Source organism: Corvus hawaiiensis, chromosome 2 (genome assembly GCF_020740725.1).
Source record: "Corvus hawaiiensis isolate bCorHaw1 chromosome 2, bCorHaw1.pri.cur, whole genome shotgun sequence".
NCBI lineage: Eukaryota > Metazoa > Chordata > Aves > Passeriformes > Corvidae > Corvus > Corvus hawaiiensis.
This window is the reverse complement of record NC_063214.1, coordinates 89,018,143-89,045,716: the sequence shown is the minus strand read 5'-3', so window position 1 is coordinate 89,045,716 and position 27,574 is coordinate 89,018,143. Positions and strand designations below refer to the sequence as shown.

Genomic DNA, 27,574 nt, shown 5'->3' with positions numbered 1-27,574 from the left:
CAATCTCGTGAGGCACTGCAGAAGCTGAAGAAGTAGTTCTCATACAGCTGACACAAATAGCATGTGTAAGCAGCATTTAGTATCATTAACAGGTGGTCATGAAACGAGTAGTTCTCCATTTTCACACTGAGGTGTGACGCATATTAACTACACCAAGGAATCACCAAGTAGTCACAGCAGATAAAGGTATAATTCATTAAAAGAATCAAAAAATATGCCAGCACAAGTCTGTCACGGACATTGAGAGGATTAATTAAAAATTTAGGCCATCTTTTTATTTAGCTCCTTTTTAAAAGTCATTACATTCAGCACAAATTTATTTGACTTTTTAAAAAGTCTGGTTTTAAAGCTAGAACTCCAAAGTTTTGTAAGGTGATGTGGCCTCTAAGTAGCAAAAAATACCCATTTTCCTAGCACTGAGTTACAAACATATAAGCATGTCACTGTACACACATGTATTTTATGCTGTTATAATTTTGTTTCAAACTTCAGATATATTTTCCTCATACAGCCTGGGTAATGGTGCTGCTTATATTCCAACTCTAACAGGTAGGGATATCACCAGATGTTGGCCAAAACACGGTACTCAGCTATCAGCAGGTAATCAGCTTCTCAGTTCACATCTTTAAGTTGTCAGTACATTTGACAAGGTTATAGTTTCTTCTCCCTCCAAAGTTTCAGATAAATTGACAAGCAAGGTGAACACAGTGACTCTTCAAGTGCTGCATTCCCAGTTCAATATATCCTGTAGGTGCTAAGTACTTAGGAAAAATCTTGGTCTTAGAACCAACATCAGGATAAGATAGACTGAAGTTTTACTTCATTTTATGCAGAGATATCTACTAAGAAATTCAGTTCCCCAAAGTAATAGAGAAAATTTCAACTGTTACATATTGTTTTACCTTTCTTTTGAGAAACAGATCTTTCCAGAAAACCCTACTTTGCTCAGGTTTTTTCAATTTTCATCAATAAATGAAAACTGAAGAACTGCCTATTCCACCACTTTCCAGAACAACCCACCTCACTACTGGTTGTCTATTTAAAGATTTTCAAGAAACCTGATGTGCTATGCTCTAATGACCACCCCTTTTAAACTACAGGGGATTACCTACACAGATTATTTGCTTACATGGCTCTTTATGAAAAGCCACTGCCTTAGAATTCCTGGAATCTGTAGAAGACCCAGTCATTCCAGCTCGCCACAGAGCAGATTCTGAGCCACATGTTATTTCACTATCCACCACCATTACTAACTTTTTATTTTAGGATGCCAGTTTTAATAGCACAAACCTCTTAAAGAGAATCTGTCGTCTGCTTAACAAGTTATAAAATTACAAGATTGTAGCAGAAGTATGGAAGAACAGATTTGCTTCCATTTCTTCTTGACTTTAGCATTTTAATTTTACATTGTATTCATGAACTGTTGTGTCTGAAAGCCTATACAGTGCAAAAAGGAGGTTGCAAATTCCAACAGCAACAAAGCTTAGCAACTGAAATTATAAAGATTTTTTCATGTTATTCTAAAAAATCTCTAAGCAGTCTTTCATTCTAACATGAAATTTCTTCAATGATTATGTAGCTGATGAATAGCTATTCTTTGAAATGCACCTAACCTATGAGGATAAGCTGAAATTAACATTAGCATAAAATGGCAGGTAAAGAATACCCATCTTCTGTACCAACAGTTACCAGCACCCATATTTAGTTTTTGATGATAGTTCCAAAAAGATTGTCTTAAAATCTTGACGTCAAAGGAAACCACCACTAAAAAAAGGAACTTCAGATAAAATAATTTATATCAAACTGAGCAATGACAGACCTCATATTCTAGTTTTATATTCCTATTAATTATGTTTTGCCCAAAGAATTTTGTAATCTAATTAAGTCGTTTATCATACATTATTCTACAGTTGCCATTTACCCAGGAAGTACAAGACTGGCTAAAACTGAAAGATATTTGCTCATTGTCTGCACTGTAAGTTTATAGCCAGCAGCATAAAACAGGAAAAAACCCCTACAGATTAGACAAGCTGTTTTCTAAAGCAGTTAGTTGCTGGGAAGTATGCTTAACCACACTACACTGAGATGTTTTCTATGTCATCATAAAAAGGCCCTGTAAAAGTACAAGCAATCCAACTATCACTCGATGAAAGACAGATCAAGTTAAGGGGCACCACACAAGGAAATGCTGTGTTTGTTTACAACAGGATGCCATGACTAGACTAAACTTGCCTCCTCCTCTGAGGTGCCTGAATATTAACTGCTACCACTACTTTTGGGTAATTAAGATAGTATTTTCTTTTCTTGCTGTGTCTAGGCAAGAAGTTCTCTTACCTGTCTCCAGTTTAGCACTAAAGACGCAATTCAAAAATCCTTTCACTCACGTTTATGTTGAATGGCATAAACCAACACAGTCAACATTGGCATTCTGCTTTCCACAAAGGAATAAACATTGCTTATAAAGGTCACTTGAAACAAATATTAAATAATCATATAGAAGACAGAAGGCTAACACATTCTTATTGTCATAGGTCTCTGTCCCTCTCTTGAAGGTCACCTGAAAGGTGACCTTCAAGACTAGTGCACTGAATTCAAAATTAAGTAGCAGGCTATATTTAGAATAACTAACAATGCCAGAAATTCTAAGATAATGTAATTTTTATTCAACTGCTACACTTTCCTTAATTAAAAAAGGGTGAAAAAAAAGAAATCATACATGCCATCACTGACACACCTTTGGTATATGAATTAGAAGTGAGGGTGAAGTAAGGTCAAAGTGAATGCTTTCAGATACCACTGTATGTCATAAAGCGTGTTCAAAGAAATACCGAATTTCAGTTTCTCAAAAAAAGTTGTACACTTTCTCACTCCAAAAGATAAAAAATCTCTTTGAACATTTGCTCTATAGGTAATTTTCCTTCTTATTTTATGTTTCAAATACTTCTATTCTCAATTTTAAGCATGCTTTAAAATTGAAGCTTTAGCTTGCTACTACAAAACAGCAGAAGTGCACGTGTGAACCAAGCAGAAACAACTGATCTCATCCAAATAAGAAGTCCAAAATAAACATTCTAAAGGAATTCAGGATCATCATGCAAGTATGAAAGCACCTTTTACCATATTATGTTTGAGCTAGGGAAGTTACAGCCTATTTCACTATATTTTATGTCCCCAGCTCCAGTAAAAGGTAAATTAAACCCCTTGGGGAAATGTATGTAGATCACAATTATGCAGATTAAGGAAAATAGTCTTTAAAAGTCTAATAGCATTAAATGCACCAACTTTTCACTGCATATAGTGCAGACATCTGCACTCCGTGCAAACATTGTACTTTAGCTGTGCTGTGTGCTTCAGCAAACTCATCTTTTCTTTGCACAAAGCTACCTGCACAGTCTTTTAAAACACAGAAGAAATCATCAAATATGGAACAGACTACCAAAACCCTGCTAGTTTAGTAACAGCTTCCATGTATTGCCTGCAATTTGAGTGGTTGTGAAGGTACAATTGACAACAATACCTTAATTGTATAAGAACAGAAAGACAAACCTGGACCTGCTGAAAAGCTTTCAGTCTCTTCTTGAATCTAGAAGGTAAAACAAAATCACATCCTCGAGCTAGCAATGCCAACTCCTTTCTTAGATCAGGATCTTGTCGCAAAGAAATCTCCTTTATCCTCATGCTTTCGGATTTCATATAACGTCTGTGTGTGCCAGTCCAGGCACTTGAGTCCCAGTAAATAGCAGAGCTGTTGTATTATCACACAGTGCCGCTTAAAGCAGCAGCTGCGCCCGAGTTCTGTGATATTATAAGAGCCAGCTCAGCTTCGCCCGCTCCATACATTAAAGGGAACTTGGCTGGAATAGCAAAAACAGATTAGGAAGTCACTTTGGGGACCTGCCCTTTCATCCAGGCATTCCAAAGTCTAAATGGGACAGTATGGAAAATGAAAAGCGTGTTTGGAGGAGCACCTATAAAAGCAGCTTCCAATTTTAAAAATGGCAAGCCCTACAGGAATGCAGAGAGGCCAGTTGTGGTTATTTTCTAGCTTCCTCCTCCCATCCTCCTCAGCTTTCCCTTCTGTCACAAAACACTCACTGTCTAGCTTCAAAGAAGTACCTCACCGAAGGATAAGGCTTATTACACAGCAATTAAATTCCTTTAAAACTCTTTTGTCCTTTAACAAGAACCCTATTACACTGGGAAAATGAAGGCAATGACAGAAAAAGCTTCACACAGACTTTCAGAATCACAATCACAAATAGATTTTTTTTTTTTTTTATATTGATCTATAGCTAAGTTACCGTGTTGCAAGAATCTGAAAATTTAAAAGTTAAGATGGAAAGCCATAGCAGTAAGGAAGCTAATGTTACCACGCTGAAATGCTGCTTTAAATCACGTTTTACCAAAAAGTTACATTAGAAATATCAGTGATGTCACAAACTCTGAAAAAAATTGACAGGATACTTTCTTTTCTTAAATAGTTTTATAAACATTAACATCCACATACTAGATTGCACACCTGTTACATTTCACTAGTATTAGATTCAGCTACCACTCTATTTTCAGTGTATTGAATCTCAAATACATTTTATGGGGGTGGTGAGGCCAAGTTTTAGTACACATCAATATTCTTCATGGAAACAGAAATCTGATAAGGTCACTTCAATTTTCACAGAAAATTGAAGTGACCTTCAATTCCTTCTCCTTTACAGTTTTAGGTACATTAACTTATAACTAGTGGAGTTTTCACATTTTAAAAGAATATACCTTTATCATAGCAATCTTTAGGCAATGCTGCTATTTTGATGGAATTTTTTTTCAAATATCACCACTACAGTTATGAATATGGCAATTCTTACTATTCCAAGCTGTAAACACTCTCAGCACCCCAAAATTCTCTTAAGATAGTGATGTTGGCTATTTATTGTGAAAAACGAGGTTCACTCTCCTGTTAGAATTTAAAGAGTTTAATATAAAGACAATAAGAGACACATAAAATAAAGCAAAGGGATAATGGCCGGGTGCCTTGGCGCTCTGCCAAGAGCACGCCTAATGCCCGAGGTGAGTCCTTTTTACACCATTTTTACTGTCTGCTCTCTATTCATATTAAAACTTTTCTAGGAATTGATCTGCATGGCCACTCCTTGGGTCTGCCTTTTTAGAGCAGGTGTAGTCTTCGGCCTTGTGGTTTTATTTCTTTTGATTCTTGGGGTTGGGCCCGCTAGGTAAGAGTCGATGGTAGGGTGGATCTCTTAATTCTCCAGATAGTCAGGGCTGATTGCAGCTTTGGGCCTCTTTGCCCCCCGGGCAGAGCGGTGATAAGGGCTCTCGGACCCTCCTGGCCGCCCGTTCTCCGGGCGGAGTAGCCTTTGGGCCCTTTTGTTCCCTGGACAAAGTGTTGATTAGCAGCTCCTTGGGCCTCATCCTCTGCTCGATTGGAGGTTATCTTACTTGCTCACACTTGCTAACATTCTTGCTAAAATTCTTGCTAAAACGAGAGAAAACTACATCCACACAGCAAAAAGCATTTCTAACCTTATATAATATCTACTTTAATACTTTGCGAGAAGCCAATACTATAATATATGTTTATAACAATCCCCCCTTTTTCTATTTTATAAATCATTTGGCTTGAGCAATAATTCTTTTTTCTTGGCTTCTAATGTCTGTTCGTCCTTTTCACAGATCAATTTGGCTTCTTCGAGAGGGTCTTTTATATCACTTTGTTTTTTTAATACCATAATTTTTTGTGCTATTCCAGACATAGCCAACTTTGGGTCAGTAGGCATTGTCACAACTTGCATGCTTTGAACTACGCTGGTGATTAGCCGAATAAAGCAGGGGATCAAGCAAGGGAGAAATATTAGACCAGCTGTAGCACATAAGAGGAAGAAGCCTAGCTTCTTCCACTATTCTTTCTCTAATATGCCATCTTACCAGTTAGCAGTCATCATTGATTTCCATTTTTGGACCGGTACATGGGCTATTTTTCTGATATTGTTGGCGATATCTAGAACAGCATCCCCATTGTCATCAATTTTTAAACAACATTCCGATGTACTGAACTTTCTGCACACACTCCTTTCTTCAGCCAGTAAATAGTCTAAAGCCAGCCTATTTTGATATATTGCAGCTCTGGTTTGGCGTTGCTGGCTGACTATTAATTTCATAGCCTCAGCTGTTTCATTAGTTATGATTTCTACAAGGGCTTGGAGTCTGATGATACGATTTAGCATGTAAATTGGGGTTCAATATCCCCAACTTCCATCTTGTGCTCAGGTAGCTGGCCTATATGTTTCTAATATTCGTTCAGGGGGCCATTCCTCATCTTTCTATTTTTGGAATCTTCCAATTAAATCTCTTTTATTTCTTTTGAAGTCTTCATAGACAGGTATTCCTAATTGATCTCCCTCTGGTTCTGGTAAAAGGAAAAACCCTGGTTGAATGATTCTTAATGTACAACTCCCTTTCCAATATGAAGGGAGTCTTGGGTATGCCTTTTTCCCACATATCTAAAATAAGCCATCTGGTGCTTTCTAATAATCACCTTCTTGTTGATTTACATTCTCCCAAAATTTGGATATTTCTGGGATTCCAAAATAAGGATTTTTCCTTGTGTCATTACACTGAAAGAGTCCAATTTCATTATCATATATACAGCCTTTTCCTTTTTTCTGAGCCTAATACCAAGTTGGTTTTTCTGGGACCCACCACGTTGAAGTTTCGTTGCTCACTTTATACCTTTTACAGGGAGTGTTTCCTACTTCATTAAGAAAGTTCTTCCCAGTTCGCCAGAGGCATTCTTCCCCTATCACTGTTGAACTTAAAATCCACCCCTCAGGTCGGTTCCCCCCTCTTGTATTTGTCCGGTTCCATTTAAGGAGTTCTACTGGGCCTATGCTGCTACCTTTCCATGGCCATTCTTCTGTCATCAAAGCTCCTCCACAGACCCAACAGTTGGTTATGTTCTTTACCTATCCTCTCCCCCAATTCCACAAACAGGTTTTTTCCTAACCTTGGGGTTTTTTCCTCTTTTAACTATTGTTTAAGCTTTGCATACAGGTCCTGGCGTGAGGTGAATATAGGGCGAGGTTGCTGTGCTGGCTTTGTATTTTTACTTACCACTTGATCTTTTACCAAATCTTGGACTGTTCCCCTGGTGGCAGCTGTGAAACAAATCCATTTTTCTCCTTTTGGACAATTACTTCCTAGTCTGTTTCCACTTGTTCCCAAATTTTCTGTAATCTAATATTTTTCCCCTTTATGCATACAAATACCTAATTTGGATGAGTCATAACAGTGACTGTTGATATGGGTATGAGTAATAAGAAAGAAGCCCCGGTGTCTTTCCATGTAGAGCTTTTGGTAGCATTTGTAACATGGTCTTGCCGGTGTCCCAAAAGGGACTAGGATAAGTGACAAAAGAAGGAATAACAGAGGTCCGGCATGGCTTATACGCCCACCTCCCTTGCCTATGGGGTTGTGCCCAACAGGGTTGCAACCCATAGCAGGTGTATTGGATCTTCTTGGTGGCGAGTACAGTGGGCAACCTGGTCTTGCCCTCTATTTCCTTGTCACTTCCTTTGTAGCGTTTAGGCAAATTTCTTTTGGCACCCTTTTTAACTGTTTGTATCTTAGGCATTTCCCATTCAACAGGCACTGGTATTTCCCATCTGCAGAGCAAAGTTATTGCTTTTGTTGCTTATGATTTTGTCTGGATAAGGGGGTTGATTTTGTGCTTGACACCTTTTACAACTAGGGTGTCGATGATGTGAAATGCCAGTTTCCCTCCAGATTAATTACTTATGTTTGACCTGGCTGGCATGCCCTGTATTAGAATGATTCAAACAGGGTACATGATGTGGCACTGATGGAAGTTGTGATTCTCTCTCTTCTCAATACAAATTACAGGCTAGAATCAGAATATGAGAGTTGTCTGTTTGATACAGTCCCAACCCTTCCTGTTTGAAGTGAGAATATTCTTCTCTAAGATGTCCCAGAATTCGTCCAGGGGTCACTGATATAAATTTGGCTTTTATTTCTCAGTTAGGTGTGATTCTTTGCATATCTCTTGGATTATTTAGATTGTTCTAGTTCGTTGCTACCTGGCCTCCGTTTAAGAATCAATTTGGTGTCACTTGGTTTGGATATTACAGTCCACTCTTCAGGTTCTTTTACAGGTCCTTTGATTCTGCTGGCATGGATCCACCCTCGTTCCTTGGTCTGGATTGCAGCCTCAGTCGTCAGCAGTACCTGAAAAGGACCCTCTCATTGTGGAGTCAAAGATTGTTCTTTCCATGTTTTTACCAGTACCCATTCTCCTGGGTGGATATTATGAATTTTGAACTCTAAAGTTGTGGTTTGAAGGATCATTCTTTTCAGCCTCAAATTTTCAAGTGTTCTGGCAATTGTGGTGACATATTTTTTTATACTTGCTTCTCCCACTTCATAAGTGGCTGTTTCATGTTGAGTGGTAAGGAAGGGTAATCTGAACATCATCTCATAAGGAGATACTCTCAGGTCTGACCTGGGCTGTGTTCGGACTCTCAACAGAGCCAAAGGTAAGCATTTTACCCATGACATTTGAGTTTCAATTATTAATTTTGTTAAAGTTCTTTTCAAAGTCTGGTTCATTCTTTCTACTCGGCCTGAACTTTGTGGGTGCCAGGGAGTATGTAATTCCCATTTTATTCCTAAGGCTTGAGTTATTTGTTGTAAGACTTTGGATGAAAAATGTGTTCCTCTATCTGAGTCTATTTCATTAACCATTCTATATCTGGGAATAATTTGTTCTAGAAGGGTTTTGCATACTACGTTAGCTGTAGCTCTGGTAGCAGGAACTGCTTCTGCCCAATGAGTTAGATGGTCTACTATTACTAATAGGAACTTCTATCTTTGTACTTGAGGAAGTTCAGTGAAATCTACTTGGATACTTTGGAATGGTCTCAGAGCTAACTCGCGGCCTTCTAATGTTGTTTTTCTCATTATTTTCCTATTCACTCTTTGGCAAGTTATACAGTTCCCAGTTATTTGTTTTGCTACCCCAAAGATTCCAATACACCCATAATTTCTCAGAAAATGATCACACAAAGCTTGAGTGCCCCAATGAGTTTTTTAATGCATATCTTCTAATATTCTCTTAGTGAGTGGCTTATTAAGTAACTGTCTCCCATCAGGGAGTTTCCATTTTCCAGACTGATCCTGTTCTCCCCCTATCTTAAATAATTCTTTTTCTTCTTCTTTACTAAATTTGGGGATTTCTAATTCTCCCCTTTCTGGGGTCAGGATTAACATAATTCGTTTAGTCCCATTTTCTGCTGCATCTTTGGCTTCTTGGTCTGCTAGATTATTCCCTCTTATTTCTGGGGTCATCCCTTTTTGGTGTCCTTTGATATGCACTACAGCTATTCCTTCAGGCAATTTTAATGCCTCTAACACTTCTGAAATCAGGCCTTCATGTATCAGTTCTTTCCTCTTTGAATTTAGTAAACCCCTTTCTTCCCAGATTTTTCCAAAGGTATGTATTACTCTAAAGGCATATTTTGAATCAGTATAGATGGTCCCCTTTTTGTGTGCTAAATGCTCCAGTGCTCTTTTTAGAGCGTATAATTCATAAGATTGCGCTGACCAATTTGAAGGTAGTTTTCCTTTTTCGATGGTCTGCATATTTATCCCATCGACTAAGGCATATTCTGACATTCTTTTTCCTTGCAAGCATCTGGATGAACCATCCACATATATTCTTTCCCCTTCTAAGAGGGCTTGTTCTTCTAGATCTTCCCGAACTTTTGTTTGGTATTGAATAATTTCTAAGCAATCATGTGCCAGGTCATCTTTTGGTTCTCCATAGAGGAATTGGGCCGGATTGAGGCTTTTGCTTGTTTCTATAGTTAGATCATTACTGTCAATCAGAATTGCTTCATATTTTAGTATCCTGGAGTCTGTTAACCATTTTTCAGCTTTTTGATTTAGCACATTTCGGACTGCATGGGGTGTGTATACAATCAGTTTACTTCCAAAGGTGAGCTTACGGCTCTCCTCCACCAAAATAGCAGTAGCTGCTATGGCTTGAATGCATACTGGCCAGCCACGGCTTACTGGGTCCAATAGTTTAGATAAATAAGCTATTGGTCTTCTCACCCCTCCCCATTCTTGGACTAATACACCATGAGCTACTCTATTTTCTGCATTCACATATAAATGAAAGGGTTTTTCTAGTGAGGGTAAGCTTAGGGCTGGTACCGAGGCTGGTTTCAACTTCAGTTTTTCTAATTTATTATCATCATCTTTGGTCCATTGTATATTGTCTCCCCCTGTTAATTTTTCATATAAAGATTTTATTGCTTGTGTATATCCCTCGATCCATAGCCTGCAATATCCCAGTAGCCCCAGCAGTCTCCTAACTTCCTTTTTTGAAGAGGGAGGAGGGAGGGATAAAATCCCTGTAATTCTTTCAGGACTTAGTTTTCGGCTACCTTTGCTTATCAGGTGGCCAAGATATTTTACTTCTGATTCCACAAACTGTAATTTCCTTTTTGATGCCCTTAGTCCCTTTTCCTCAAGAAAATTTAGAAGCTTTATAGTAGCTTCTTTAACTTTAATTTCATCTTCTCTTGATATTAGAAGATCATCTACATATTGGATAATTTGTATTCCTGGAGGAGTGGGGAAGGTTTGTAATATTTCTCCCAAGGCTTGCCCAAATAAATTTGGGGCCTCACAATACCCCTGTGGCAGTTTAGTCCACCTCAATTGGTTCTTTTTCCCTGTGTTTGGATCTTCCCATTCAAAGGCAAAAATATTTCGGCTTTCCTCTGCCAGTGGGCAGGCCCAAAAGGCATCTTTAAGATCCACCACACTAAACCACTGATGTTGAGGTGGAATTTTACTTAAAAGAGTGTAGGGATTAGGAACCATAGGGTAGCAGGCCCGTGTTCTTTTGTTTACTTCTCTTAAATCTTGCACTAATCTATAATTTCCATCAGATTTCTTCACTGGGAGAATAGGGGTATTATGAGGGGATTTATAAGGTTCTAGTGTCCCATCCTTTATTAATTCTTCTATTACTGGTTTTAAGCCTTTTCTCCCTTCTAAAGATATAGGGTACTGACGTACACGAATGGGACATTCTTCTTTTTCAATTGTGACCCTTATGGGGTCAATATCTAGTCCACCCCTATTCCCTTCCCCAGCCCAAACTTCTCTGTTAATTTTTCTTTCATCGTCTTGGCTAAGTTTTAACACTTTGGCTGTCATTCTCCCTTCTTCTGGTATGACTCCAATCCCCAGCTGGATTTGTAAATCCCTTCCTAATAAATTGCTGCAAGCCCCAGGAACTAACAAAACATCCCCTATCCCTATTTTTGTTTCCCCTTCAATAACCACATCTTTAATGACAGGGACCTTAAATCCTTCCCCCTTTGCTCCCGTTACTTTTACCACATCATTACTTACATCACACCCTTTTGGAATATTCATCACACAAGTCCTTTCTGCCCCAGTGTCAACTATAAATTCTAATACTTCCTCTTGGGGGCCTACTTTTAAAGTTATCAAAGGCTCTAGATGGTATTTATCCCCCCAAAAATAGAGCCCATGACTTCCCTATTTCTCTTCTGTGTGTGTCTCTTGAAATATTTTCAGATCCCTCCTCAGGTGGGGGCATTCCCTTTTATAATGCCCCTCTTCCTTGCAATAGAAACAGGCATCCCTGGGATGTTCTTGGAAACTTGATTGTGCTGAGGTTTTATTTTTCTCCCTCTCACCATTTCTGAATCTTGAACGTTTAGGAGTGTTACCTGAGGGCTTTTGATTTAGATTTTTTTGGAAGGTACTCTCTCGCATAGTGGCTATCATGATCTTTGCTTCCACTTTGGCTTTTTCTCCATCCCTCCGGACATATATTTTTTTGAGCTTCCCTTACTAGGTCTTGTAATGGTTTCTCGTACCAGTCTTCTATTTTTTCCAATTTTTTCCTAATATCTGGCCAGGCATGTGTGACAAAGTTAACTCTTAGCAGGGCTTGCCCTGCTAGGGACTCTGGGTCTATCCCAGAGTATTGTTTCATATTCTTTCGGAGCCTCTCCAGCCACTCAGTCGGGGTTTCTTCCTTCCCTTGCTGCCCCTCAAAGGCCTTTCTGACATTTTGTCCTCGAGGTGCCCCTTCTTTTATTCCCTTGATTATCAAATTACGATAATCATTCATATGTCCCCTCCCAGCTTCATCATTTTGGTTCCAGTTAGGAGGTGTAATGGGCATTTTCTGATCCCCAGGTGGACCTTGTTGGTTTTCTCTTTCCTAAATTTTTATACCAGCAATTCTAATCATTTCTCTTTCTTCTTGGGAGAATATTATTTTCATTATTGATTGCATTTCTTCCCAAGTGAAAATGTTGGGACCTAGGAACTGGTCCAACTGTTCAGCTGTACCTATGGGGTCTTCTAATAATCCTTTAATTTCTTTTTTGAAATTCCTAACCTCTGTAGAGGTTAGAGGAGCATTCACAAAGCCGGTTCCCCCTCCTCCCATAGGTACTTCTCTTAATGGAAATAAATGAATCTCTCGGCTTCCCTCTGTTTGTTTAGCAATGGAGGGATTGTTGGGCTGCCTCTGAGCCTTAATGGCACCTCTTGTATTCTGGTATGGTGCTCCTTCGTTAAGAAGAGGGTTTATTTGGGAAGAAAGCACCAAACTCCCCTGGGGAAGAGGGGCAGATTCAGAGTCCGGCGCTGAAGCCGAATATGCTGCGGTGCAGAGAGTGGGGGTGGGGTGTGGCAATGAAGCCAAATACTCCGGAGCACAGGAGGCGGGGACCGGCACTAAAGCCGGGTTTCTCAAGGCAGGAGAGGTGGGGGCTGAAGCCGGGACGTGTGACGTTTCCCTTGATTCAGTTGAGGGTGCTGGGATTCCCGAGATATATGGGAAGGGTGGGATCCCCAGCATGGGCAGGGGCAGGGCTCCCGCCCCGCTCCATTGGGGCGGGAGAGCTGCCGGGGGAAGGACCCCGGAGCCGGCGGAGGGGGGGCTGCCGGGGGAGAGGCCCCCGGAGCCGGGGGGAGGAGGGCAGCTCCTGATCCTGGCGGCGGGGGAAGCCCCGGAGCCAGGGGGAGGAGGGATGCAGCTTCTGGTGCTGGAGGCGGGGGCAATACTTCTAAAGAGTCCCACCCTTTTTTCTCTTCTGTTTCCTTTTCCTTTGGGGTTTCTGATATTTTAAAGACTTTGGTTCCCAGAGGTTTTGTAATTCCTGTCCAGCAAGAAGCATATTCTCCCTCCTCAGGGTGAGATGGCTCTTTTGAATTTACAAATACATTTAGAGCCTGGCAAATCCATGCCTCATCAGACCCACATTTTGGCCAGTACACATGATCAGATCTGATTTCCTTTTTTACCCACTCTTTCATGCAGAATTGAATCATTTTTACTTTATCTTTTCCTTTTGTGGAAGGATCCGTTTCTCAGTTCGCGAGTTTGACCCCAAGGGGACTGTCTTGGGGTATCTCCTCTGGCACTCTTGAACTTATTTTACTAGGTAGTGGTCCCATTTTTCCAGTTCTCTATTCCAACTTACTCAAAATACCAATTTATCGCCCCCCCCCCTTTGAAATACTAATTCATTTCTTTAAAACACCAATCTTCACTGCTGTAAAGTACTACCTACTCTTTCACAGTACAAAAAACAAAAAAAAAAATTTATTACAGCCCACCCCCCCAAAAACAAAGTTAACTTCTAATTACACAGTCTTTCATTCACACATTCACTCCTTTTTGATATTTGTTCACTCACTCATTCTTACTCACAACAGAATAATAAGGTACCTCTTTCAAGTCACTTGTTAGTATCCACCCATGGGTATGAAATAATCCTTAGGATTCTGGGTGCTCTTGGATTTCCCTCAACCCAGCACTGTTAGCATCCAACCCCAACTCCTCTTGGGGTACTTTTAGACCCTGGGTGCTCTTGGAGTTTTCCTCAACCCAGCACTGCTAGCATCCAACCCCAACTTCTCTTGGGGTACTTTTAGACCCTGGGTGGTCTTGGAGTTTTCCTCAACCCAGCATATGGGGGTGTAGCTCCCACTTTGCAACCCCTTCCCTGGGGACCCCTCCCAGTCACCCCCGGGAGATTCTTTCACTCCTCTTATCTCTCGCTTCGTCTCCTCGCTGGCCGCTGTTCTCGCGAACAAGACGGAACCGCAGCACTCAGAGACTGCCACACTCGCTTCGCAGATCTGGGGCAACCAGTCCGCGTCTCATTCACACACACTCATCTCCCGTAACCACCCCCTTTTTGTTTGGACAATACTTACCAGTCCTGTTGCTTTTCCAGTGTCTGTGGGATTTTTGTCGAGAGCGCTCTCTTTTATTTGCTTTATTTTTGTGTCTTTCTTGTCCTCCGGGTGTTGCCCTGCTGCCACCAAACCGCGCCAGAGGATGCTAAGCAAGGGTCCTGCCAATTTGGGCAGGGGGCGCCTTACCCTTTGCTTCTTGAATCCTCCCACGCTTTTCAGAGGCGAGGTGTAGATCCCGGGCGAGGCCCCAATTGTGAAAAACGAGGTTCACTCTCCTGTTAGAATTTAAAGAGTTTAATATAAAGACAATAAGAGACACATAAAATAAAGCAAAGGGATAATGGCCGGGTGCCTTGGCGCTCTGCCAAGAGCACGCCTGATGCCCGAGGTGAGTCCTTTTTACACCATTTTTACTGTCTGCTCTCTATTCATATTAAAACTTTTCTAGGAATTGATCTGCATGGCCACTCCTTGGGTCTGCCTTTTTAGAGCATTCGTAGTCTTCGGCCTTGTGGTTTTATTTCTTTTGATTCTTGGGGTTGGGCCCGCTAGGTAAGAGTCGATGGTAGGGTGGATCTCTTAATTCTCCAGACAGTCAGGGCTGATTGCAGCTTTGGGCCTCTTTGCCCCCCGGGCAGAGCGGTGATAAGGGCTCTCGGACCCTCCTGGCCGCCCGTTCTCCGGGCGGAGTAGCCTTTGGGCCCTTTTGTTCCCTGGACAAAGTGTTGATTAGCAGCTCCTTGGGCCTCATCCTCTGCTCGATTGGAGGTTATCTTACTTGCTCACACTTGCTAACATTCTTGCTAAAATTCTTGCTAAAACGAGAGAAAACTACATCCACACAGCAAAAAGCATTTCTAACCTTATATAATATCTACTTTAATACTTTGCGAGAAGCCAATACTATAATATATGTTTATAACATTATTATCTGTACTTTGTCATGCACAAGTTTAGTTACTAACAACAAAAAAGGAAAGATCTGGCCAATCCTACTCAGTTTTCATCCCTCATAAATTAAATAAGGCCATTTTCCTGATTACACAAAGATGTACACAGCCCAAAACAACTTTTTCACCACTAAGGGATTTCTTTTACTGGATGTCACTATTTTACTCCCATATAATCTTTAGCCCTATTTATCCATTCATAGCCATTCTGTAACATAACACTATATTAAAACCCCACAGTAAATATCCTTGTTCAATTAAGAAAAAGAAACTATGAAAAAGTACTAGTGAAACATGATTTGTCTTAATTGGATCCTTTTTTAGTTTATCTCACACTGCTCGAAAGTAAATGATGATAAAACACCTGCTTTCTTGGTTTTAATTTAGTATCCAGTCCTGTCCCCGCCTCCTGCTTCTTTATTGCAACTTGTTATGAAGATATTTATTTCTTTCGGAAGTGGGAAAACAAGAAAGGAATTGACAAGGCAAGAGTCAGACATGTTGTGGTTGGCATGACCAGACTATCCAACTGCATTGAGCAAATCTGGCTGTCACTCACTGTCTTTCAGGAAGACTAAATCAACTAACCTGGGATAAACCTTGGCCACAGGGAAGTCAGCAGAAAACTGGGCATGCAGTACACAACAGCAGCATGCCTGGAACTTGAGATGAAGGACTGAGGTGTTAGAGTAGGAGAGGAATTCTGCTGCGGCAACAGATAACCGTTCCAGACCAAAATCTGGAAGGTCAGGAAGGTTGTATTGCAAGGCAGATTGTGTTTCAGATTAGGCAGAGTAGGCCTTACTTGAGGTAAGGAAAGGTATCTTCTCACCTAAATTGCTTTTATTTTCATCCTTTTCAACCAGATGATGCACTCCCATTTGTTGCTACACTCAGTCTTATTTGATGTGGCTGTATTATGTCATTAAGATGGTGGACTGTCATATGGAGAGCTAACCTAAAACTGAAGTGCGAGTCTGGAAGCTAAAAGGCCTGGAGCTCCTGAACCTGCTGGAGGAGCCTCAGTAACAAAGAAGTGCTCTGAACTCCACTTTGGAAAGAGTTGTGTACTTCCCCCCTTTATTCAAACGGAACTCAGAATCCATCATAATTTGACCAGCAAACCAGGTTCAGTATTTTGAATATTCTGCATTCCTTTGTCATAATAAAATCTTAATTACTTCACTGCCCAAGGTAGGTGTTCAGTGAACCCCATTGTTAGACTACTACTGTTTTAGCACTATGGCTTCCAACCTAGTGGCTGTTTCCATACCTGGATGCAGAATATTTGTTGTTTGTAGGTTGCAATACATGAACAATCTCTGTGCAACTGAGTAAACTTAAGTACACTGGCAGCTACTAATCACATCATTTTCACCATCTAAATGGAAAAGGAGTTTGTATTGCCACATTTAGAGATTGAGCATTTATAAAGCAATGTGGTCAAGAATCCCCTAAGATCTGTTTTAATCTTTTCAGTCATGAACTAACACAGGGAAAGGGGAAAGTCAGCTTTCATCCAGACTGAACTTGAAGTGTTCAAGTATAATGTTACATTTATTTTAAATCTGAATTCTCCCCAGTGAAAGATAAGGCAAAATCCTTTACTGGGTGAAGCGCTGGATGCCAGCCATGAAGCTGTTCAAGTATCCTGGCAGTTTATTATTAGCTAGATAAACAAACAGAGGGGAAGATGCATGCTCAGAGCTTCCTTCCAAAGCTAAAGATACACACTATGAATGGATCAGACTCAAGGGACTGTGGCCAAAGAGTTTTACCACTTTTAACAGAGATCTGAACATACACAAGAGTAACACAAAACAAGTAACACAATATTCTGGGTAATGTAGAGGAAATACAACCTTTAGAATACTTTAAAAAAACCCCTTAAGTATTTGCCTAGCAAACCAGAATTTCTTGTCAGAAGCATATACCAACAGTATATTAAAGTCTTAAGAGATGATGTGGAAGTGACCTCAAACCTTTGGAAAAAGCATCCCAGCATTACAGGAGGCCTCCAAGAAAATAATTTTCAGCCATATAAAACTTTTAGTTGCTGGAGTCTAGTCTTCAATCCAGTAACACATGAACCAAGATGACAGAAAGCCTGTCTGGCTTTTGGAAGAAGTTTAAACAAGGCTGAATAGCCAAACAGCATGAAACCCAATTGCATCCCTCAGCCTGTGATGGTGCAGAAATTAAGAGTGGCTCCTGGGTTAACTGTGGAAAGAAAACTGTTCTATCTCCAAATCAGCCAATGTAAAGGGTTGTTATGCAACTAGTGCAACCCTTTACAAAAGTAACTTAATAGTGAGGGGCAGAACACAGCAGTTAAGAGAAGATAATTAAGGCAAGGTAGCACCTTTTCAATATAGAAAAAACACGTAACAGCATGACTAAGGTAGTATTAAAGATATATTCCAGAGGTTTAAAGTGGAAAGAAGGCATTAGTAAAAACAAATCGTTCAGGAAGATATACAAAAAGTCAATCAGCTAACAATGCTTGCTAAAACACAGCTACTATGAGGCAGGAAATACAAAGAAGAAATTACATAAACATAATTAGTAGAAGACAAATGAAAGCAGCAATTCTTTGCTAGACTAAGAAAGCAAGCAAAACCAAATCAAACCAAAAAACCCTGAAATGCTGAGTTCTTTTTTCATGACTAGACTCTCACCATTATTTAATGCTATCAAGAATTACTTCTAAACTAGATAGTCCATACCTGGCCTTTGCTATACTGAAAGATCCTGAAATGAATTTCTTGCTAGCAACTTTCCATTTTTAACTGCTCTGCATGAGAAGAGAACAAGAAGACAATGCATTTGTGAGCTGAACAGAATAACAAAGTAGGACTATCCATCCCTAACTCTCCTTTGGAAGGGAGTCATCCATTTTCAGCAGTACACTGACTTTGGGCATTTAATAGATTTTTCTCATAACATGGCTTGCTGACAAATCCTGTGCAGCCATTGACTAGGTCCAACAGTGGACAAAGCAGTTCACTGGATGAGCTGCATTTATGGTTTTGTACTGAAGTAAGCCCATACATACTTTTGGCCTCAAGTTTATTTCTTGCCGACAGAGTAAATGCAAGGCATATGAAGAGGTTCTCAAAAAATATAACACAGGTTCTCAAGCATCACTGAATGCAAAAAGAGAAGGCTATCTCCTCTATATCAATAGCTCATTTCCTCACAGATTGAACACCTGTTAAAAGAATGCACTGTTTAAATGACTGATGTAAAAGCTATAATTAAGTTTACATGTTTTAAAAGGCTGGACAGAGAAGCAACTGGAAGTAAGTAATGATCTTATATAGCTTTGAAGTTTTTTTGGTTTGCTTTTAAGCATCAGTTACTCACAAAGGAGTGACTGTGATTAATAAATGTTATAATTCAAAACTGAATTAATTTTAATTGTCCTGTGTCAGGACTCAGGTGAACTTCAAACTTGAAGAAAGCCACACAATTCTGAATTCCATTTCTCAGTACTAGAAATACCAAAAACTCTTAAGACTGGATGCAGCATATAAAAAATATGAGCTTCCAGTAGGACACAAATGCAACTGCCGCTTTGAAGGAGGACAAAAGTTCACTATCTCTTTTAATAAAGCACAAAGTGTAAACAAAATCAATACAACTGCTAACAAAAGTAACATTTATATGCCAGGATAACAAGATACAGTTAGAATAAAGAGCACTATCAAAACCCTACAACAGTGAATAACTTTCAGTTTCTCAATTATAAATAAAAAGAACAGCTAGTCCTCTATTCAGGATAATGGTTCTTCTATTCCAAGCTATTCAGTACAGCAAAGCTTAAGATGAATAACACAACATACTACCAGTGCTGCTTATGCTGCCTACTATTATTTCACCCCACTCAAAACTAATAATGATTTTATAGGAGCACCTATAGCTGCACTCTTCCAGACCTTAATATGAACTTTTGGCTGCCCTTCCTTTGTTGGCACCATAGAAGGAGCTTTATTGAGATCACACTAATGCTGACATCTCTCATAGTACCCTGTTATCGCTGTAAAAGTACATCAGTTTGATACCAGGTTATTTACAGTCTCCCTTTAAGTCACGGGCTTGAGCTGAAAGCCATGCCCACCATCCTCCCCACTTAGTGATAGGACATGGCACTACTAACACTATCTTTGCATAATATAGAGTTAGGGGGTGCCTGTGTTAGACCACACTCAGTCCACACAGCGCAGCCTGGTGTGCAGCGCAATGCTAATACAGCTCACATAACCCAGGCTCTGGTGTTAAAAGTGCTTCTGGTATGAAAGTGTACAGGGTAGCAATTCAGAGCAGACACCCAATAAGATGATGGTATCAGCCCAGCTACCCTTTATCTCAAGCCCTCAGAATTAATTTGTTTCAAAAAGCACCTATTAAGTGTTACTCAGACTTCAGTCAATGTTAAAAGGTTTCATTCTAGCCTCCCTTTAAACTAAAATGGATCGCACCAGTACTACTATGTTTAAATCAAGTAACTGCTTACAAAAACTTGGCAAGAACATTATTGAGGAAAAAAAAGCTAAGCAGATACGTATTAAAGCAGTAAAAAATGTTCAAGTTTTAGAAATAGGAGGAAATGAGCTTTAATTGTCACAGGATAACAAGGAGGAACAGTGAAACCACTCCAAAAAGTACCTTTATATCAAAGGTTGACCCTGCAGAGAAACGGAAAATAACTTTGAAGTGTTTCTGATTGTATCACATTCTCTCTGCACCACCACCCCACAAAATGCATAGGGAATTCTGTGATTTTTTTTCCCCAGATGCTTTTGCACACCAGCTGGGTTAGGATTAAACATCTTGCCTGTGGCACCTTTTAGGCCTTGAGGACCGGCATTTTTGACAATGTGATGAACAGTGTACAATTGTGTATACCTCATGTGTTTAGGATAAACTAGAGTCCCAGAAAAACTGTTAAATCTGTGTTCAGCAGTGATAAGGGTTAGAAGAAATCTACTACAGCTATTCTTCAAGTTTGAAAGTTACAGGTCCAGAATTTCTTCAATACACTCAGAAAATATTTGAGACCTGAATGTTGAAATTTTTTTATGTCTCTAAATTTCTGTTTTTTGAAGTATTTAGTGCATACAAATCACAGGCCTACTTGCAGAATACCAAATGCTAGCAAGCACTTCACATCACATAACAACAGTGACCAGAACTCTGCAATTACGTTTATACAATGGGTACAATCAGATATCCACCTCACTGTGAATGACACCATGCAAGGGAAGCAAAATACCTTCCCTAAAGGAAAAAAACAATTCCTAAGCAAACATTATTTTGTTTTCATTTGCAGTAAAAGTGCAGTTATTATTTTGTTTTCATTTGCAGTAAGATGAATTTTCATGGTAGAGTTCTGATTAGATTTTAAAATGTGCTGTGGATTAAGTCAACAGTTTAGTCTTAACATGGCTTTAAGTGACCTGTCCAGATGAAAAAATTCCATAAAGACTATGTAGGTTCTTTCATTATTGGAGAAAGTACTTTTTTGACTTGCTAATCAGGGGAGGGTTTCAACTATCTTGAAAGACAGCAAATTCTCCTCTGACAAAACATTAGTGTTTCAGCAAAATACATGGCAACTTCTGAATTTTGGATAGAAGTATAAGCCGCAGGCTTCAATTACAAGCTAATCTCTGGAAAAAAGAAAAGACCCCCTTGAATACAATAGCTGACAGCTACAGTACTCTTAATGCTGTTTAATGGTTGCCATCAGCACACAAACTTATTTTGCTCATATGCTACTGTTTAAAGTATCAAAGATTAAATATCTAATTAAATTCTAATTAAGAGTGCTTCCCTTTCAGACAAGCATGTTCTGCTAATAAGTACAGAAACCTGTAGCATGAAAATGTTGTTTTCCTACACATTGATATTTACTTCCTGGTAATTACTTGAGGATGGTAGTTTAATGTTATCAGCTTTATTCTTTGGTGTCCTCCAAAAATGTTGCAGGAATGTTTTAAGAAACAGGAAAAGGCATACAGCAACCTTACCCATAATCAAATGTAGTGATTTAGCTCAGTGATACTGAAAATGTACCATGCCAAAATAAGTTAAATGTTTGTATGCTGCCCTATGAGCCTTCCAGTGCACAATAAGAAAAGGTTTAGTAAGATGCTTAAGTTGACATATGTAGTCCAAAAAGAAAGAATTCTCCAGTTCTATGGCTGGATGTAAAAGCCTTTTCCTAATAACACCCTCATGCACACAGAGCTAAGCACATTAACTTCTACCATTTTCGAGGACTGCTATTTAGAATTTAATCTGTATTAGCTTGTACTATAGGTCCAGTATCTGAAACATCTTCTCCCATATATAGAAACAAGATGAGAGCCTCTAACTTACTTAAAACTCATATGAGGTAGGTAAAACCATTGTGGCTTGATCTGAGAAACATAGTAAGATGCACAACAGCACATGCATTAGTTTTGACACTGCATGAGGTAGTTTGTGGAAGAAAGGGGGGTACATTGTGGAAGAAAAAGAAAATACACTGTCATGGCAGAACATGCAGATCTTGGTGATATTTAAGAGCTGATGCCAGCTGCAAATGCAATTTACACTTAGAGATTAAGAAACTTTTGGATGAAGCTTCAGTTCAGCTGAATAGTAAAGCCATAAATAAATTTCTCATTGCTTAGAAATTCCCTTTCCCCAGCCTTCTCAAGCAACCAACAACCTAACTCCTCTAGGTTCTCTCTCAGCACTATACAAACAATTCCAATTAAGTCAAGAATGTTACTCTTCATTAGTCTCTTCTAGTTCTTCTTTACGAGATTTACTTAAAGCAATCAACCAAGACACACGAAAATACAGTACACAAGTTAGCGATCAAGTATAGCAAATAACAGTGGGTTTTAATGAAAACTCTTCCTCTGCTTGCTTTTATCTGATACAAGAATAAACTGAGCATCTGCTGACTGACTTTCTGCATTTCACTAGAACAGGAAATATAATAGTGTGAACAACAACAACAAAAGTAAATCAATTGTCATGCCCTGCTGTCTGGCTGGTGATTATACATAAATACAAGTCCCCATTATTGTAAAATCAATCTAGACAAACACTAGACTGGACATGTGACATTTTGGAGCTAAGAAGTTGTCAAACTAGATTTGAAAATTAGTATTTATGAAACCAAGAGATCACTTTAGATTAAACGTTTAAGCGCAAAACAGTAGTCATGCTGTTACTCTTGTGGGTTGAAGGGTAAGTCTATACACTCAATGCATATCAACAACAAACAAAAATTAATTTATATTCTTACACATCCTCAGCTTTATCCTCTCTACCCTTACCAAACTGAGGTTTCTCTGGGATACCAGGTTTGTCCACTGTAGTAAGTTAGATACCAAAGTATGCAGAGTGACTGGGAGTTACAACCTCTTACAATTTTCCAGTATTTTTAAAATATATGAATTTATAGTCCTATAGCACAAACAGCATAGTAACTCTTTGAAGTCCTTATGAATCTCCTGAAGTTCAACAAGGCCAAGTGGAAGCCTTGTTCCAAGTGGCACTGCATCTGGGACAAGGAAATCCCATGCACAAATACAGGCTGGGCGGAGAATGGATTGAGAGCAGCCCCGAGGTGGACGCCTTGGGGATGGTGCTGGATGAAAAGCTCAACATGACTCAGCAATGTGCACTCACAGCCCAGAAAGCCAACTGTGTCCTGAGCTGAATCAAAATCAGTGCAGCCAGCAGGGCAAGGTTGGTGATTCTGCCCTCCTACTCTGTTCTGGTGAGACCCCAGCTGGAGTGCTGTGCCCAGCTCTGGGGTCCTCAGCATAAGAAGGACGTAGACCTGCTGGAGCAAGTCCAGAGGAAGGCCACAGAGATGATCAGAGGGCTGAAGTGCCTTGCCAAAGAAGACAGGCTGAGAGTTGGGGTTGTTCTACCTGGAGAAGAGGAGGCTCTGGGGAGAACTTAACAGCAGCCTTCCAGTAATTAAAGGGGGCCAGCAAGAGAGCTGGAGAGGGACTTGGTACAGGGGCATGTAGTGACAGGACAAGGGGGAATGGCTTTAAATGGAAAGGGTAGGTTTAGATCAAATATTAGGAAGAAATTATTCAAATTCTTTACTATGGGGGTGGTGAGACACTGAAAGAGGTTGCCCAGACAAGCTGTGCATCTCCCACCCCTGGGAGTGTTCAAAGCTAGGTTGGATGGGGTTTTGAGCAACCTGGTCTAGTGGAAGGTGTCCCTGTCCATGGCAGAGGGATTGGAACTAGATGGTCTTGAAGGCCCCTTGCAGTCCAAACCATTCTATAATTCTATGGCTGTTGATCATACAAAAGCAATGCTTACTTTTGTCTGTCACCACAATATTTTCTATCCAGTTTTGTTATTACAATTTACAAAAAGAGCTAGAGACTAGATTGAGTTGAATTGCAAGCTTAAAAAGAATATTTCAGGTTGGGGGCAGGGTTGCTATCCTTGCATAGAGGGCATTGTCTGTTATAAATGAAGACCCCATTAGGAAGGAAGTGCTGAATGTACCATGCAGTACCAAAACAATTAGTTTGTTAATATGCAGATGCAGTGGAGCCAAATTTGAGTCTTGTACTAACAACAGTGCCTGGTATCATTAGACAAAGGAATATTTGCAGTCAAGGCAGTATGTTATAAAAGGAACACAAACACAAGGACTTAAATTCATCCCCAATTAGATGGCAAGGAGCCAAGATAATCTTATGGAAGCTTAGGCCACCTATCCACTGATATTAACGACACACAAACATTGATATGTTATGTTCAGTGCTGCTGCTTCACTCCACTCCTGATACCTCCTCTGGGGGAAATACTTACTTACATAATTCACCAATACCACAAACACAAAATTCATTTCCATTTAAACAAATAAATCTAATAACAAACTTACTTCTTTGGTCCCTGAGGATTGACGTGTTGCTCTAACATTAGAAGTGTTCGTTGACCTAGCTGGAGTTGCCGATGGAAGAGTAGTAGAAAGTTGAGGAGGACTGAAAGACATCAAAGGCAATCTGGTATCTCCTAATATACACTGCTTGGAATTGGAATTTTTACTGTTGAAACTCTCATTTTTACTGTTTCCTGAATCTGCGTTACCAAACTCTGTTTTCTCCTTATTCTTGATTCTTCTCAAGCAGTCCTTTAGTGTTAGCCGAGTAGCAGGCTGACTCAACCAGCACAAGAAGAGTTCATCCACCTTCATTTTCACTGCAGGTTGCAGAACTTTTCCAGGTGACATTCTCTTCCAGTTTCCCTATTCTGTTGGGTCAAATTCAAAGTAAAGATTTGACAATCATATAAATATTCCACTCGACTTTCAGTGTTTCACAGGCATTATTTAACAAAGTATTGATATTTATTCCCTCAAGATACCAACATGAGTTGGGAGTTATATTTTAACATGCGACTTCAACAACATTTTACAAGTGTAAGCCATAAATCAGAGTCAATTCCAATACCTTCTTCTAAACAATGGATAACTTCTTTTAAAAGCATATTGTGTAAATGATGGAGACTGGAGAAAAAGAAATTGCACTTGGGCTTTCTCAAAGAGATAGCTAACAAATATTACAAGTATCGTCTATGAATAAGTGTTAAAAACACATGTATTAAGATGAATAAGACTTGAAAATACTTATAATTGAACATGCTAAGAACTAAATGTCTAAGCAGTTTATGCTAAGCCCTGGTGATAGAAGAAATAAGATTTAATAAGAAGTTTTTCAGTCAAGAGATTTAGAACTAAGACTGAATGCTCCATTTTCATTCTGAGGTTGTGCTACGGATTTAAAATCTTGCATCCCCCCATGTGAGTGATTCCCAAAGCCCTGTCATTTGATATTTTAAAACATGTTAAAATGTTATACTTGACATTCACTTTTTCAGTTTTACCAAACCAATGTAACTCAAGAATTGGGACAGTATGATTTCAGGTTCAGTTATTCACCTGAAACAAACAGGTTTTTTTTTTTGGTGTTTTTTTTTTTTTTTTTGTATTAGAGAGACAGAGGACTGGAATGAAACACTGAGAACAGAACTCAAGTTACTATCAAGATTTTCGGCATCCAATTACTTCATGATTTGATACAGTTCAAATAAAACCTATGCTTCCTCATGTTTGTATTTTTTTAAAGCCCTTCGCAGGATTTGATCTATATGCATGAAGCATATGATAAAAAATAGAGGATTCTCGCTCTTAGATGTCTCTTCTAACCTAAATGATTCCATACGCAAATACTTGGCTGAAAAGCCTTAAGACAAGCACCTCAATTTGGAAACGAGTAATACCTAGCAAACGAACATCCTATTAAAACCTAAAGCCCATCCTCGTCCCACGGCAGAACTAGAAGCCTTTTAACACTGCACCACTTAAAACTTTCCAAATCGCTGTAACTTCGCAGTGCAGTTAGTCCGTTCTGAAACTGAAGACCACCTCCTTTCCCTACTTTTTTCAGCTCAACACTTTCACGGCGCTGGCGGCTGTGCCCAGCCAGCCTCAAGCGCCATTCGCCTGGAAAGAAACGGTCCTGGGAAAGGGCCAGCCCGGCACCGCCCCGGGCACGGGGAGCCGGCACCGCCGCTATAGGCTCGCTCCCTTCGGGCGGGCGCCGCGCTTCGCCCCACAGAAGCAGCTCAGAAACGACGGGGCTCCGCACCACGGGAGAGACGCGCTCACCGGCCCCGCTCCGCCACCGCCCCTTCCCGCCGCCACCGCCGCCGCCGCCTTCAAATGCGCGCCTCCTTCCGGCCCGGCCCGGCCCGCCCGCCGCCATCTCGCGAGAGCGCCTCCCTTCCGCCCCGCGGGACGCGGACGCCGGTCGCCATGGCGACGGGCCGCTGCCGCGCTGCCCGAGCCTCCGCTGTGCCGCCGCCGCCACCTGGGCCCGACTTAGAGCTCTGACAAGGCCCCGGCGTCTCACAGGCTGCTCCCCACTGACTGGTTCTCTGAGAGGAGCTGGCAAAGTGTTGAAGGGGCAGAGTATCTCCTCAACAAGTTTGCTGATGACACAAAGCCGGGAGGAGTGGCCGATACCCCAGAGGGCTGTACAGCCCTTCAGACGGCCCTCGGCAGGTTGGAGAGAGGGTCAGAGAACTGTCTGAAATTCAACAAAGGCAAATGCAGGGTCCTGCACCTGGGCAGGAATAACCCTGGGCACCAGCACAGGCTGGGGGCTGACCTACCTGGGAGCAGCTCTACGGAGAAGGACGAGGGGGTCCTTGGACCACAAGCTGTCCATGAGCCAGCATTGGGGCCAAGATGGCCAGTGCTGTCCTGGGATGCATTAGGAAGAGCAGCAGCAGGTCGAGGGAGGCGATCCTGCCCCTCTACTCTGCCCTGGTGAGGTCACATCTGGAGTGTCCAGTTCTGGGCTGGTGAGCACAAGAGACGTGAAGCTGCTGGAGAGGGTCCAGCAGAGGGTGACAAAGAGGGTAAGGTGACTGGAGCATCTCTCTTAAGAGGAAAGGCAGAGGGAACGGGGACTGTTCAGCCTCGAGAAGACATGACTAGGAGGGCACCTTATTAATGTGTATAATTATCTAAACAGGGGGTGCTGAGAGGATGAGTCCAGACTCTTCTCAGTGGTACCAACAACTAAGACATGAAGCAAGAGGGGAAGAAACTGATGCACAGGAAGCTCCACCTGAATATGAGGAAGAACATCTTTACTGTGTGGGTGACCACACACACTGGAACAGATTGCCCAGAGAGGTTGTGGAGTCTCCCTCATTGGAGATATACAAGAACCATGTGGATTGCACTCTTATGCCATATGCTCTAGGACGACCCTGCCTACGCAGGGAGGTTGGGTGAGATGACCCACTGTAATCCCTTCCACACAATTTACCCATTCTGTGATTCTGTGAAAGTGAGCTGGTTCCAGCTGCTAAATGCTGTTAAAAGGAGAACACTAAATGCTCTTTCTACACAGTGGCTGTGGTTACCACTAGTGTTACAGGATTGCAAATGTCAGGATGAAAGAGGAGGTGGAAGCAGTAACAAATAGAAGGATAATCCCCTTACTAAGAGAATGATGTGTGCCAATCTGTTTGCAGCCTCTTTTTTGCAGTAGAAAACATACACTGGGAATTTGTGGTTGTCAGCCTTCATGAGCACCCCTGTGAGGCTCCCCAGGTGCACTTGCCAGTGGGGTTTAGGTGGTTGACCATTGGCCCATATAGTTCTTTTCTTTGGTATATTTTACACCAGCGATTCATTGGTATTTTTACATCAGATTCCCTACTTCCACACGAGGATTTTTCCTCATGTGGCTACACTTCACTTTTGTTTATCCATTTACATT

The 27,574-nt window shown here is 40.7% G+C and overlaps 1 protein-coding gene across 2 annotated transcripts in view; it reads right to left on the bottom strand.

Annotated features, from left to right (window-relative positions):
• Positions 1-25,942, bottom strand: part of PPP2R3B (protein phosphatase 2 regulatory subunit B''beta) — a 53,408-nt gene extending 27,466 nt beyond the window's left edge. The window contains exons 1-2 of one of the 2 annotated variants that reach the window (XM_048324471.1): positions 25,928-25,942; positions 24,163-24,530 (exon numbers count right to left, since the gene is read on the bottom strand). In XM_048324471.1, coding sequence (XP_048180428.1) covers positions 24,163-24,510 — 348 coding nt within the window. In that variant the 5' untranslated portion in view covers positions 24,511-24,530; positions 25,928-25,942. Of the gene's footprint in view, positions 1-3,546; positions 3,953-24,162; positions 24,531-25,927 lie in introns of those variants that run through there. The other variant, XM_048324481.1, reaches the window with a different exon arrangement.
• Positions 25,943-27,574: the final 1,632 nt, after the last annotated feature.